At 42.8% G+C, this 14922-nt stretch overlaps 1 protein-coding gene across 6 annotated transcripts in view; it reads right to left on the bottom strand.

Annotated features, from left to right (window-relative positions):
• UHRF1BP1 (UHRF1 binding protein 1) overlaps positions 1 to 14922 on the bottom strand; it is a 71887-nt gene extending 56965 nt beyond the window's left edge. For 5 of the 6 annotated variants that reach the window (XR_006733482.1, XR_006733481.1, XR_006733483.1 and 2 more), the window contains exon 1: positions 14646 to 14830. Coding sequence is in view for 3 of the 6 variants with exons in the window: in XM_045543537.1 (XP_045399493.1) it covers positions 14646 to 14689 (44 nt within the window). In the remaining 3 variants the exon portion in view is untranslated. Of the gene's footprint in view, positions 1 to 14645 lie in introns of all 6 variants that reach the window. The other variant, XM_045543535.1, reaches the window with a different exon arrangement.

Below are 14922 nucleotides of genomic sequence, written 5' to 3'. Positions count from 1 at the left end.
ATAGACCCCACTGCCCATCCCAATACTGGGCCAGTTGAAAGAACAAGCATTTTACAGAGACTCTCTTTCCTTAATTCTCAACAGTAGCCCTGCTAAACATTCTAATTCCCTCCTCTAAGCCTGAAGCCTTGTTAAAACCTAGCCTGGTTGGCTAAAGCCCTAATACCCTGTCTGGTTGCACCAGTCTTCTTTCCTAGAACTGAATACTTGCAATCTGGCCCACCCGCAGAGGTCAACGTATATAAGACATGTACCTTGTACTCATCTAATTGACTGTTATATACCTGGAATCATGGCTGCAATGTCTTAACCACCTAATTAGATACCCTTTCATTGATCATTCTAGAATTAGGATTTAGAGCTTCTCACCTAGTGTAACTCAGAGATAGCTGCCCTCTACCCTGTCTCTCAATTCTTTGACCATTCAGCTCCCACAGTGATTAAGTCCCAGATTCATTCCCTACACTGGTCCTAAAGATACTATACCTCATGACTCAAGTCTTGGCATGTCTCACTTTGTTAGAAATATTTCTTGTCATCCTAACTTTCCCCCTTAATTTCCTTACTTCTATTTCTTGTTAATTCCCAAACTTGCATCAAGGGCAGCAATTGATTAAATCTGAATATTACATTTCTAATTTTAAAACCTACATACCACAGGCTCTGGATTACCCAAAGTGAAAATGCACTTGCCGATGCTCAGAAAAGGAAGGCCTATTCCACTAACAGGCATTGTTGGTTAATCACTACTTCTCCAAGTTACTGCCTCAAACAGCTATTTAGAGAAGTGTAGCATGTAGATTATCTGAGCTTTGAAAATTGCTCAAGGAGGAAACTTAGGAAAAAGGAAAACTACATAATACACTGAGGCCATCCTTAATTTCTGAACAGAACTGGATCTAATTTTGACCAATACGTACGCTTATTTTCAGAGGCAAAGACTACTCAAAATGAGCTATGATTTACGTTAAACAGTGAAAGAAAAGAGTAGTTTCTCCTGGACAAATGAGTCAATAAACACATACCTAAGAGAGCAGGACATTCAGCTGCTAGAGTTTGTGGGTTCAAACCACATAAATGAGTGGAGGATACAAAAACGAGTTTAAAATAAAAACAAAGGCCAGGCGCGGTGGCTCACGCCTGTAATCCTAGCCCTCTGTGAGCCCGAGGCGGGTGGATCGCTTGAGGTCAGGAGTTCGAGACCAGCCTGAGCGAGACCCTGTCTCTACTAAAAATAGAAAGAAATTATCTGGACAACTAAAAATATATATAGAAAAAATTAGCTGGGCATGGTGGCGCATGCCTGTAGTCCCAGCTACTCGGGAGGCTGAGGCAGGAGGATCGCTTAAGCCCAGGAGTTTGAGGTTGCTGTGAGCTAGGCTGATGCCACGGCACTCACTCTAGCCCGGGCAACAAAGTAAGACTCTGTCTCAAAAAAGAAAAAAAAAAAAAAAACAAAGGTCCCTAACCCTAAGGACTATGAGCTCCTTAAGGGCTAGAATTGTGTCATTTAGTCTGTGTCAAACAAAAAGTCTGGGATAAGGATGCTCAATTAATGTTTACTGAATGACTTGAAAATAATACAAAGCAAATAAATGATAATTGCCAAATAGGTGGAATAAACTATTCAACAATCCATCCACATTCTTTCACACATTGCAAACCAACTCTAATATGTCTGATAAACCAGACAGGTTAAACCAGGTTTAAGAATGTCATCTGTAAACATGAAAATAAATTTCTCTATGAGGCTGAGGTAGCAGGCACGCCCTTCTGATTAGAGATAATTAGAAGGTGCGCAAGGTGTTTAAAAGGAGAAAGAGAAATATATTCTAAAAGCTTTTTCTGTAAGCTTTTATAATAAAACATCCAAGGAAGGCCGGGCGCGGTGGCTCACGCCTGTAATCCTAGCTCTGGGAGGCCGAGGCGGGTGGATCGCTCGAGGTCAGGAGTTCGAGACCAGCCTGAGCAAGAGTGAGACCGCGTCTCTACTAAAAATAGAAAGAAATTATCTGGCCAACTAAAAATATATATACAAAAAAATTAGCCGGGCATGGTGGCTCATGCCTGTAGTCCCAGCTACTCGGGAGGCTGAGGCAGTAGGATCACTTAAGCCCAGGAGTCTGAGGTTGCTGTGAGCTAGGCTGATGCCACGGCACTCACTCTAGCCCGGGCAACAAAGTGAGACTCTGTCTCAAAAAAAATAAATAAATTAAAAAAAATAAAACATCCAAGAAAAATGAAAAAGGGGCCGAGCACGGTGGCTCACACCTATAATCCTAGCACTCTAGGAGGCCAAGGCATGTGGATCACTCGAGGTCAGGAGTTTGAGACCAGTCTGAGCAAGAGCGAGACCCTGTCTCTACTAAAAATAGAAAGAAATTAACCGGATAACTAAAAATATATAGAAAAAATTAGCCAGGCATGCTGCCACATGCCTGTAGTCCCAGCTACTCGGGAGGCTGAGGCAGGAGGATTGCCTGAGCCCAAGAGTTAGAGGTTGCTGTGAGCTAGGCTGACGCCACGGCACTCTAGCCTGGGCAACAGAGTGAGACTCTGTCTCAAAAAAAAAAAAAAAAGAAAAATGAAAAAAGATGATATTGCTCTGAGAATAGGAATTATTTTTAAAATAATAGGTAACATTTAATAATTGCTTACTGTATTCCAAGCACTGTTCTAAACACACACACACATGAGATATATACATATATATATATGTATAAAATTTTTTTTTTGAGACAGGGTATCGCTCTGCTGCCCAGGCTAGAGTGCAGTAGTATCATCATAGCTCACAGCAACCTCAAATTCCTGGGCTCAAACAATGCTCTTGCCTCAGCCTCCCCAGTAGCGGGGACTACAGGTACATGACACCACACCTGGGGTTCTCACTATGTTGCTCAGGCTGGTCTTGAACTCCAGGCCTCAAGTAATCTTCCTGCCTCAGCCTCCCAAAGTGCTAGGATTACAGGCATAAGTCACTGCGCCTGTCCTACATATTTTTAATTATTTCTCTCAATGGCCTCATGATGTAAAAAACTACTATTATCCCCATTTTATAGATGAGGAAACTGAAGCATAAAAAGTTTTAAAAACTTGCCCAAATCACAGAGCTTCTAACTGGCAGAAGAAGGATTCAAAATCCAGCAGTCTGGAGCAAGAACTTGCAACCTTAACTACCCCATACCATCTCTCTGACTTTTAAAAAAAGTCGTCACAGATGTAGAGGTTTGGAGAAGTTCCAGCTGCCTCAGACCCAGGTCAAAGGCAATAGCAACTGAAGGCACCAGAGCCTATCTAGATGTCTTGGCATAATGCAAAAGGCCTCTAGGATTTACCTCTCTCTTTCTTTCTGATACCAACTCTAGCTGTGTTCCACCCTCAAACCCTACATTCTAGTGATATAGAACCACACAGGCAGCCTCCTAAATGCACCCTGTGCCATTGTTCGTACAGCTCCCTCCAACTGGCATCACCTTTGTTCCTCTGTCTGTGCCACCCCATCCCCAGCTCCACGGATCCTTCTTAATGCTTTACTGGGCTTTTTGGTTACAGGTCTATAGCCAGTTAGGTCCCTGAACAGAAACCTCATCTCACTATCTTTCAGTTCCTGCTGCTTGGCATACAATGTAGGTGGGCAATAAATGTTTACCTAAAGAATTAATGAATATGGCCTCAGAAAAAGCAGATGGGGAAAAAAAACACATAAAAAATACAAAAAAAAAATTAATGAATAAATGGTCTCAAAAACAGAGTCCTCAAGGGTAGCTCAGGGTCTGAGTCAACCTGAAAGGCCAGACTCCCTGAACTCCCTTTCCCAGGCATCTGAGAATAGCTGAGACACTACCTATAGCTGTGTATTCAACTTTCCTGCAATAGGCTTTCCTCAAAGAGACTGAGAAACTGCTCCTGTTTGGCTCCAGAGGACCAAGAAGCCACAGCCAACTCTGCCTGAAAGGAAGGCAGACAGTGTGGGGCAAAAGGATATACGCATTACAGTACAGTGCCAGGCCTACAACTTCGTATCAGCCTCTGTTAAGACACCTTCTCAAGTGAAATATGTTCCTGAACTGCAGCCCCTACTTTTATCCAAGTTAAAAACCACTGAGGGAGGAAGGAAGGGAGGGAGGAAGGAAGGAAGGGAGGGGAAAACAGATTTCTCTGAGAAAAGGGAAACAAATGTTTTCAGCACTGCCTGGGAAAGCACCCAAGCCAGATGCCAGAGGCAGTCAGCTTGGATGAACTTATTCTCTTCTAATCTGGATTTTCTACATATTAGAACGCCTACCTTTCAAATGAATCATATTTACCACAAACTGATGTCCAGACCCCCTTCTTGTCCCCACTGTCACTGCAACAGAAACCATTCTGGAAAAACAAAAACAAACCGGGATATCTTTTGGAGTATTTGTAGATTCAGAAGCTGTGAAAGTAAGGGTAGCTCAGGGGAGCTGACCCTGTAGGACATACTCTGAATTAGAGCTGGTCATTTATTTGGTAGCATTCCTGCTCCATATTATGTTCTCTACTTTTCCCCTTGACTTAGCTGAAATCTGCAGTGGTCCCCAATATTTCTGGCACCAGGGGCCAGTTTCATGGAAGACAATTCTCCTAAAGACCAGGGTGAGGTGGGAGGGGGTGTCCTGGGTGGAGGGAGGGTAGTGCAGAGCTCAGGCAGTGATGGGCTACCCATTTCCTAACAGGCCACGGACTAGTACTGGGCCGCTGCCCGAGGTTTGGGGACTGTAATGACTTAAAGAATTGAGAATTCTGGTGAGAAAGTAAAGGAAACACAGCACACAGCCCTGAGCAGGTGGAGTTATGGGCTGAGGGCTGAGGGCAGAATCAGAGTAATCGGGGGCATGAAAAGAAGAACCTCAGGCGGTGGGAAAGAGTCATAAAGGAGGGAAAAGAGGCCAGGCAAGGTGGCTTACGCCTATAATCCCTGCACTTTAGGAGACTGAGGTGGGAGGATCGTTTGAGGCCAGGAGTTTGAGACCAACCTGGGCAACAAAGCAAGATCTCATCTGTACCAAAAATAAAAATTTTAATTTAAAAAAAAAAAAAAGGGAGAGAAGAGAGAATGTACAAAGGAGGGAAACAAAATGTAGGTGTTTCAAAATTTCATACAAAAGAAATTTCACATAAGTCAGTGGTTCTCAACCCTAAAAAACTCAATTCCTTTTTTTAACAATTATTTTACAGTGCCTCTTTTACTTACTAAAATGATTTTATATATAATACAATCTACTTACATACATATTTCAAGAAAAAAATAAAATATCCAAAGTATAAAGGGAAAATAATTTATAATAAAATCATTTATACTTCAATATGCAAATGTTCCAACGTCATTGCACTAGGAGGCAGACTTGTCAGATGTTTACACCCATATGCGGAATTACTGAGATTAGGACAGCCACAAATGCAGACATATACAAGTTTATTGTGTTGATGACTTCAATACCATGAATGGCACTGTCAAGAGTGACAGCATTTTCCAAAATGGTGAAAAACTCTTGGCAAAGTTCAAAACAATCTTCCCTCGTGGTAGTTGTAGCCCTGAAACATTCACTTCAGATTTTGTTTTTATGTAAAACATTGTTATATTCTAGGCTCAAATGATCTAAACAGGTAATTCACCTATGTAAACATTTAACAACATTTAAAAGACAAAAGGGACAAGGGAAAATGCTTCTTTATGTGACATTATTCTGTATACTACAGGACATGGCTCCCTGTTCACCAAATGCTGCTTGCACCTCTCAATCACTTTGACAACCAAAAACAGTCCTTGCTGAGATACAATTATCTGAAGGATTTTACTCCAAGAAATGAGAAAGAAAATACTCTTTTTGGCCGGGTGCGGTGGCTCACGCCTGTAATCCTAGCACTCTGGGAGGCCAAGGCGGGTGGATCGCTCGAGGTCAGAAGTTCGAGACCAGCCTGAGCAAGAGCGAGACCCCGTCTCTACTAAAAATAGAAAGAAATCTGGCCAACTAAAAATATATATAGAAAAATTAGCCAGGCATGGTGGCACATGCCTGTAGTTCCAGCTACTGGGGAGGCTGAGGCAGTAGGAGCTAGGCTGATGCCACGGCACTCACTCTAGCCCAGGCAACAAAATGAGACTCTGTCTCAAAAAAAAAAAAAAAAAGAAAATACTCTTTTTCTTCTCCTTTACCTCCACACAACTCCTTCAAATAGTTCCCTAACAACCAAAACCCAGAATTCCACCTAGTAGGCTTATATATAATCAATCCACTGTGGCTTTTGTGGGCTAACTTAGGAAATTATTCAAAATTATAATCCATTTTTTTTTTTTTTTTTTTTGAGACAGAGTCTCACTCTGTTGTCTGGGCTGGAGTACAGTAGCATCATCATAGCTCACTGCAACCTCAAACTCCTGGGCTCAAGCGATCCTCCTGCCTCAGCCTTCTGAGTAGCTGGGACTACAGGCACACACCACCATGCCAGCTAATTTTTCTATTTTTTATAAAGATGGTATCTTGCCGTGGTGCTCAGGCTGGTCTTGAACTCTTGGCCTCAAGTGATCCTCCTGCCTTGGCCTCCCAAAGTGCTGGGACCACAGGCATGAGCCACTGCACCCGGCCATACCACTATTTCTACTGGACCATATACTCCAAATTTCAAACTTAGAAGTAAATTTTGGGAACACAGCACTTCCATTAAGTCAGACTTAAATACACTGATATCTTACTTACCATCAATGTTCTCTATAATTTTTAAATGATGGGCTAGCAGCCAAGCTACATATAACCAATGCACTACAAAGGCTGTGCATACATGTAAAAAGACTTCTGATGTAGGCAAATGAAACAACAAAGTCAATCCAACAAATATTTTATAATATATCTTATCTTTATGACAAGTAGACACCCTTTACCTAAATTACTAATGTGTTAAATTACTTTTACACTTTAGTATATACTGATTGATTCAACTGCTTGTAAATACTGGAAAATGTTTTTCAGTATCTGTGTTCAGAACCAATAGTAAATACTTGCCCTTACCACAGAGACAAAAGGCCCCCTAACGATACTGGCTGAAACGGATTTCCCTGGCCTCCTACACTCCTACTCCCCAAGTCTAAGGTTCTCTGAGTTCCAACCACACATTCTTACTCCACAAATTTCCATACCCACTTCACCCACTCAAAGCATCCTCAAACTCTCTGGTTTCAAAGAAGCCAACAGGCACAATCCCTGCTATTGTGGAGGCCACACCACAGTGGGTATAGGGAATTAAGCTGTGATGAAAAGAACCTTTCTTTTCAGTGATTAATGCCATAGTCACAGATTATTATTCAACCAGGTTCTGTATTAGGTGAGGGTAACTAAATGACCTCTAATATTTTTTTAACTCTAAGAATACAGTATATGATTATACGATTATGTTATCATCTTAGACTCTATATAAGTAAATCCCAACCCAGTGTATACCTTTCAGCTATTTTGCCTATACTAAGCTCAAAGTTACCTCCTTGCAGTATGACTTGAGATATGAAAAAAGATAAACAACCTTTAGTTCCTTCTCTCCTCAAGCACCAACGTGAACACCATTAATTTCTAGACACAACCTTGAAGATGATGACAAGTATTATCCAAAAACTGACAATCTTGAAGATGATGAAAAGTATTCTCTCCTCAAGTACCAATGAGAAACCATTAATCTCAAGGTATAACCTTGAAAATGATGAAAAAAGTATTATCTCCAAAAACTAACACTGATCTCCCTTAAGCAACTGTAATAAGTAAAGATAAATAGTAATGGTCACTGTTTACTGAGTATTTTTTTAAGATCAAGCACTTTTAGGCTGGGCACAGTGGCTCACTCCTGTAATCCTAGCACTCTGGGAGGCCGAGGCGGGAGGATCGCTTGAGGTCAGGAGTTCAAGACTAGCCTGAGCAAGAGCGAGACCCCGTCTCTACTAAAAATAGAAAGAAATTAGCCGGACACTAAAAATATATAGAAAAAATTAGCCAGGCATGGTGGCACATACCTGTAGTCCCAACTACTCAGGAGGCTAAGGCAGTAGGATTGTTTGAGCCCAGGAGTTTGAGGTTGCTGTAAACTAGGCTGACGCCATAGCACTCAAGCATGGGCAAAAGAGCGAGACTCTGTCTCAAAAAAAAAGAAAAAAAAAGATCAAGCACTTTTATACATTATTTCTAATCCTCAAAACAACATTATGTGCTATTATTCCCACATAGGAGGGCAAGGTGAGATGAGGAAACTAAAACTTCAAGAAGCTAAAAGACTTGCCGAACATCTAGCTTAGAAGCAGCAGAGTCAAAATTCACAGCCACCTTTTGGAATCCAAGGCCTGGTTCCTTCTGCTACACTGACATACTTTTCAATCAATTTTAAAGCAGGTAATTTTCATTATTATGAACCACACATTAAGCTGCTGTATATCAAATACATACTACAGTACTGCCTTGAAAATTTTATCGCTTTTAAACGTTTCTTTTTAAGACACAAAACAACCCTTTTACTATAAAAGGAAATCACCCTTGGAAATGTATAAAATTGTGATAGAAAAGCTATGAATATAAATTTTCATTTCTTTAGTAAACAGGAAACACTATGTCAATGGGGTACTAAGATTACAGACCAGAATGAAACTATTTAATATCCAGGGTAGTCTTAAGACCAAATATTTAATAAAAACCCAATGTCTGGATGGACAACAGCCCCTCCTTTCTCTTTATGTACACAACTGTTATTCTGACAGCAGGCTAAGCATCTCATCTATTCCAAGTAAGAAATTTTATGGGGTTAATGGCTAGAAATAATCCTGATTATTTTCATTGTACCTTAATAATTTGAATGTTATTCCAAAAAAGACCTTATGTTTTCAAGTTTCTGACATTTGCTTGTGACTAAAATTTCAAATACCTCATAACTTAAAAACTAGACAGGCAATAAAAATAAAGTGCCTATCTGGTTTACCACATATAAGGTAAAAAAATTTTGGGGGCCGGGCATGGTGGCTCACGCCTGTAATCCTAGCACTCTGGGAGGCCGAGGTGGGCAGATCGTTTGAGCTCAGGAGTTCGAGACCAGCCTGAGCAAGAGTGAGACCTCGTCTCTACTAGAAATAGAAAGAAATTAGCTGGACAACTAAAAATATAGAAAATATTAGCCAGGCATGGTGGCGCATGCCTGTAGTCCCAGCTACTCAGGAGGCTGAGGCAGGAGGATCACTTGAGCCCAGGAGTTTCAGGTTGCTGTGAGGTAGGCTGATGCCATAGCACTCACCCTAGCCTAGGCAACAAAGCGAGACTGTGTCTCAAAAAAAAAAAAAAAAATTTAAAAACACATCTACCAGAATGTCTAAAATGAAAAAGATGAAAAATACAAAATGTTGTCAAGAACGTAGACTTTGGAAAACTGGCAATATCTATTAAAGCTGAACATATGTATATCCTATAATCCAGAAATTCTACTCTATCTATATTCCCAAAAGACATATGTGCATATCTTCACCAAAGGACACGTACTACAACAGCAGTCCCCAACCTTTTTGGCACCAGGAACCAGTTCACGGAAGACAATTTTTTCATGGAGTGGGGGTCAAGGGAGCGGCTGGAGCAGCTGTAAATACAGAAGAAGCTTCGCTTGCCCTCCGCTCACCTCCTGCTGTGTTGCCCGGTTCCTAAGTTTCATGGAAGACAGTTTTCCACTGTGGAGTGGGGGTGGGAGGTCCCCGGAGCTCTGGTGATGATGCATGGTCCAGTTCCTAACAGGCAACAGACTGGTATTGGGCCACGGCCCCGGTGTTGGGGACTACAGTATTAGAATATTCCTAGTAGCAATATTCACAATGGCCCCAAGCTGGGAAACTATCCAACTGTCCATCAAGAGTAAAATGTATAAATAAACTGAGGTATATTCACATAATAGAATACTATACAGCAATGAAAATGGAGTCTACAACTTGATGTAAAATATGAATTAATCTCACAAACATAATGTTGCACTAAAGAAGCCAAACATAAAAGCATACATATCATATGATTCCATTTATATAAAGAACAAAAACAGACTAAACTAATCTATGCTGTTAGAAATCAGAACAGTTGTTAGTTACCCTTTGGTGGAAGTAATGACAGGAAGGAGGAACAAGGTGGCGTGGGAGGTTTCTTGGGTGCTGGTAACATTCTGTTTCTTCGGGTGAGTGCTGGTGACATGAGTATGTTCAGTTTGAAACACTCAATAGATAAAAGTTATTATAGCAGCAGGTTAAAGAGCACAGCTCTGTAATCAAATGCCTGCATTTGAATCTCACTTCTATAACTTACTAGCTATGACTTTGGGCAAGTTATTTAATCTTTCTGGCCTCATTTCTTCATCTACCAAATGAGCCTAATATGTACCTCATAGGGTTATTATGAGGATTAAATCATCATAAGACTTATAAAGAGCTTATTAGCACAGTTGTCTATTATTAAATATTTGCTAAGTAAATAGAGGTGCTTTATTCTGAAGCAACACAAGAAAATGAGAAAGGGAAACAGAAATATATAGTCGACTGTTACTAGAAATTGCACGAAATAATTATTTGGGAAATGAACATGATAATAACTAAAGCCTAGAGTAAAAGGACATGATCTGGAAGTTGAGACTAGTCCTACAAACCTCCACCTTAAAGGACCTTGGATTAGTTAGCCGCTCAGAGCTTAGAGCTCCTCACTGTCTACTGGAGGCTGGCCTCGATGATCTCTAAGATTCTCCAGGGTGATGAGTGAGGAGTGGAGGCACTGATCATAAACTAAGAGGGCTGAGCTCACAGTAAGGCTCTCTTTTTCTCCTCCAAAAGGAATTCGGAAATCTATGCCTCTGAATTTCACCTAATACTTGCGTTTTCAAAGTATCTATCCTGTCTATCAGCCATGTCTCTGTCACTCAGGTTCACATTTCCTGCAGTCAGGAATAACTAAGACTTCTGATGGGGTTCTAAAAAGCTAGTCAGGTTTTAGCTTTCATAGTGTCACAGTGTCCCTAACTTCTAGGGCCATGTTATATAGCTACTCTTTATTAAACACCTACTTACATGTCAGGCACTGTAATAAAAACTGTATCTCTAACTGTCCACAAAATCTGCCATGTATGTATTATTCTTCCTTCTTCTTATATTTTACAGATAAGAAAACTAAGGCTCAGAAAGGCTGCCCTGCTCATCAGTGGCAGAGCTGGAAGGTGAGTGTGGCTTGTCTGGCTCCAGAGCCCATGCTCTTTCCATTAGCCACAGTCGCTTGACTTTCCTTGTAATCAATCATATTTTATGTTACTTGTATAATGAAAGGCTATTAGCTAAGGTGATCTAAAACAAGAAAAACCTAATTTAGTGAAAAATGATTTTTGAATATTTTTACATGAATGATTACTTTGTGTTTCTAAATAAAGGTTTTTTCCAAGGTCTATTTAAATGAATACTGTACATTAAAGTTTTATGTATTAAGCAGTAGTCACACAAACCATGGGTTAAAGCCTTAAAAAGACATTTACATTTCTTTCCTCAGTGCCCAGATTAGTGCCTGGCCCATACTCTAGGCATTTAAGAAAAACATCTTGAACACCATTCTCCCCAAATCTTGTTTCCCAAAATACTAATAAGGAGAATGCATTCCAACAAGACACTTTATTATCTGAAAAACTTCATGCCCCAAATTATACATAATATGAAAGTCACTGGGTTATCCTCTCTGATATAGGACATTTTCTTCCTGGTCAAATGGCACTGTCATCATTAGCAACAAGTGATTACCAAACACCTATAATATACAATTTAACACAGTAACTCAGTATACCTTCTCTTCTCCCTCCTTCCCATCAGGTTTAGCAAGCCACAGAGCCATAGTCCTCCCCAGGCAGGCCAGCCAGTGCATGTGTGGTGCAGACTATACAGATTAGGTAATACACGATTAGGTAGCTTTCCCAAACTAAACAAACACAAAGGCCCCAGGAGTTTGGCCTTTCCCCCAACCAGACTCATATCCTAGCACCTCTTCCTAGAGCCCTTGAAATTGCAGCTGTAACATAACCAACCTCTTCCACTTCCTCCTCAGTCCCCTGCCCAATGTGGAGAAAATCAGAAATTTCCCCCAATGTCTGTCATACTTGTTCCTACTTCATCTAAAAAAGATATTTTGTTCACCAAGGATTCACTAAAAATGTGTCAGCATATACTGTTAAAATTTTTATTTAAAAACTACATTCACAGAGGGTACACAGAATGTGTGCCAGTTAAGAAGCTCAGTTCTTTTCCACCACCATACCTTCCTATGCAACTTGGCAAGTCACTTACCCTCTCTAGGTTTAGTTTCCTCAGCCATAAAATGAGGGGGGTATTGAACTAGATCAAAGACTAACCACCTAGTTCCAGGATGCCTTGAGAGTCTCAGACATATGCTTTGGGGATTTAGTGACTCCTCCCTGCCAAACTATATTAAAAAATTGCCTGTTTGCACATATGGATTTTTCTGGAGAGAAGGTCTATGGCTTGTATCAAATTGTCACGCAGGCTGTGGCCCAAAAAATAACTATAAGTTCATGTCTTATTGAGCACTTACTATGTACTAGGCACTGTATTAAGTCCTTATATATATTAACTCATGTAACCCTCATAACCCCTTGAAGTAGGTACTATTATCCCCATACTAGAGAAGAAGAAAGTAAATCAGATTTTAAACACAATGCTAAGATAGGTGAAATCATCTCTAAACCCTAAAATTCTATATCCATTCAAATTAATAAAGTTTTCCTCTGGTTAAATTCTGTCCCATTCTGCAATCTTTGCTCATGCCCCAAATACTTTTAAATCTTTACACAGAACCACCAGACTCACAGAACACCCAGATTAACAATACTCGAGAAAGAATATATTAGGTTAATCCAAGTAAAGAGTCCAAAGGCACTTTCCAACTCCAGCCTCCAATCTGCTTTTTCTTTTACAATGTGATGATTAGATACAAAAGATGTATCTGAATCTAATTACTGTTTAATGTCTAAGGTCAAAGTAACAGTAAATAAGTCAGAGAGTCAGCCAGGAAAGGGGGATGCAGTGGCTTACCCATGCCATAAGAAGACCCAGAAAAAGGCCAGGCGTGGTGGCTCACGCCCATAATCCTAGCAATCTGGGAGACTGAGGCAGGAGGATCACTTAAGCTTAGGAGTTTGAGACTAGCCCGAGCAAGCGAGAGACCCATCTCTACTAAAAATAGAAAAATCAACCCAGTGTGGTGGTGTGGGCCTGTAGTCCCAGCTACTCAGGAGGCTGAGGCAGGAGGATCACTTGAGCCCAGGAGTTTGAGGTTGCAGTGAGCTATGATGATGCCACTGTACTCTACCCGGGGCCACAGAGCAAGACTCTGTCTAAATAAAAAGAAAGAAAGAAAGAAAGAAAAAGAAGACCCAGAAAGATATATCAGTGCCTAGGTGTCCTATGTTGACTGGCATCTCCCCCCCTCACACACACACACACCACCTTCCAAAAACCACTGACCACTGAGGATGGAATCCCTGGATCACTCATTACTTGAGGTACAAAGGCGGGTTAAGGTGTTAACCATCATCAACTCCAGCTTGGCATAAGAAGTCAAAGCTAAGTGAAAACCAAGTTCCCAATTTTTGTGGCCACCAGTTCTGACAGCCTGCAACTGTAACACAGGGGCTAGCAGTCACCAAGCTACATCTGAAAACTATTTTGCCCGCCAACCTCCTCATGCCCCAAAATTACGGAGCGACATAACACTGCTTAATAAAAGACTGCAAAGCAGAAGTGAACGTTGTTGGTTCTTTTCACAGGCTGTCAAAAAACCTCCACATCATCTTAAAGGGAAGGTTGCTGAAACTTTATCCCCAACTCTCGTGACCTTTCTCCAATTAGTCTGTGTAATGAGAAGAGAAGCAAAGGAGAAAGGAGTTCAGGAGAATGGCCCTGGGTGCAGGGCTTTTTCAAGGGTGATGCAACAGGGTCAGACAGAAGAGGAGCAGGAGGTGGGAGCTTCTGGGAAAGAGAAATCCAGCGCCGGCCTTGGAAATCCGAGGGGGAAATGGGCTACGCAGGACTGGGTGGCAGGGTTCGAACGGGCAAGGGGAAGGCATCTGGGAGAGGAGGGCAGTGCAGCGGCTGCTGGGGCGGGTCAAGAGGCGGGCAGAGGCTCCCAGGTCGGGGCGGCGGGTTCAAACGCAGGAAGAGGCAGAGGGAACACAGCAGGGGCAGGAAAGGAAGGGTGGGCTGCGTCGGGGCCTCGGAGGCGTCAGAGGACGGCGTGACCTGCTCCGAGGAGTGGGAACTGAGGCTGGAGGCAGCAAGCCAGGAGAGCCCTCTGGAAAAAGTCCAGGGGGGCGCTGAGGTGCGGGGGGTCTAGGGGCACCGGTCCAAGGGCGGGAGAGCCCTGTACCGGGGGGCCCTGGGCGCGGGAGGAACGCAGTGGTGACAACGGTTGGCGCAGCGGGCGCGGGGGAGGCTGTCTAGGCTCGAGTTGAGGCAGGGGCCGCCGCGCAGTCCCGGCGCGGCTGGAGAGAGGGAGGCCGGGCCCGAGCGCGGCGTAAGGGAGGAGGTCCGAGAAGGTCAGGAAGGGCCCCGGGGCAGCCGGGGGCGGCGCTGGTGCTCTCACCGGGACAGGTGTTTCAGGATCTGCTTCTTAATGATCCCGGCCATGCCGGAGCCGCGGCCCGCGTGGAAGGCAGGCGGGCAGCCGTGGCCTCCTCAGCCGTGGAGAAGAGGCAACCCTCTCACCTCGCCGCGGCGCGGGCAGCGGGCGCCGCCGCCACAGCGGCCGCCATGGCGCTCTCTCGCCCCTGCCCGGGCGCCCGGAGCTCCGCCAAGATCCCACCCACCCGCGCGGCGCCGCGGCCGCCAGCCCAGAGCGACGCGAAGACCGCGCGCCGCCA

Source organism: Lemur catta, chromosome 2, assembly GCF_020740605.2.
Source record: "Lemur catta isolate mLemCat1 chromosome 2, mLemCat1.pri, whole genome shotgun sequence".
Lineage (NCBI taxonomy): Eukaryota > Metazoa > Chordata > Mammalia > Primates > Lemuridae > Lemur > Lemur catta.
The sequence above is the reverse complement of the archived record's forward strand: the minus strand, read 5'-3'. Positions and strand labels throughout refer to the sequence as shown.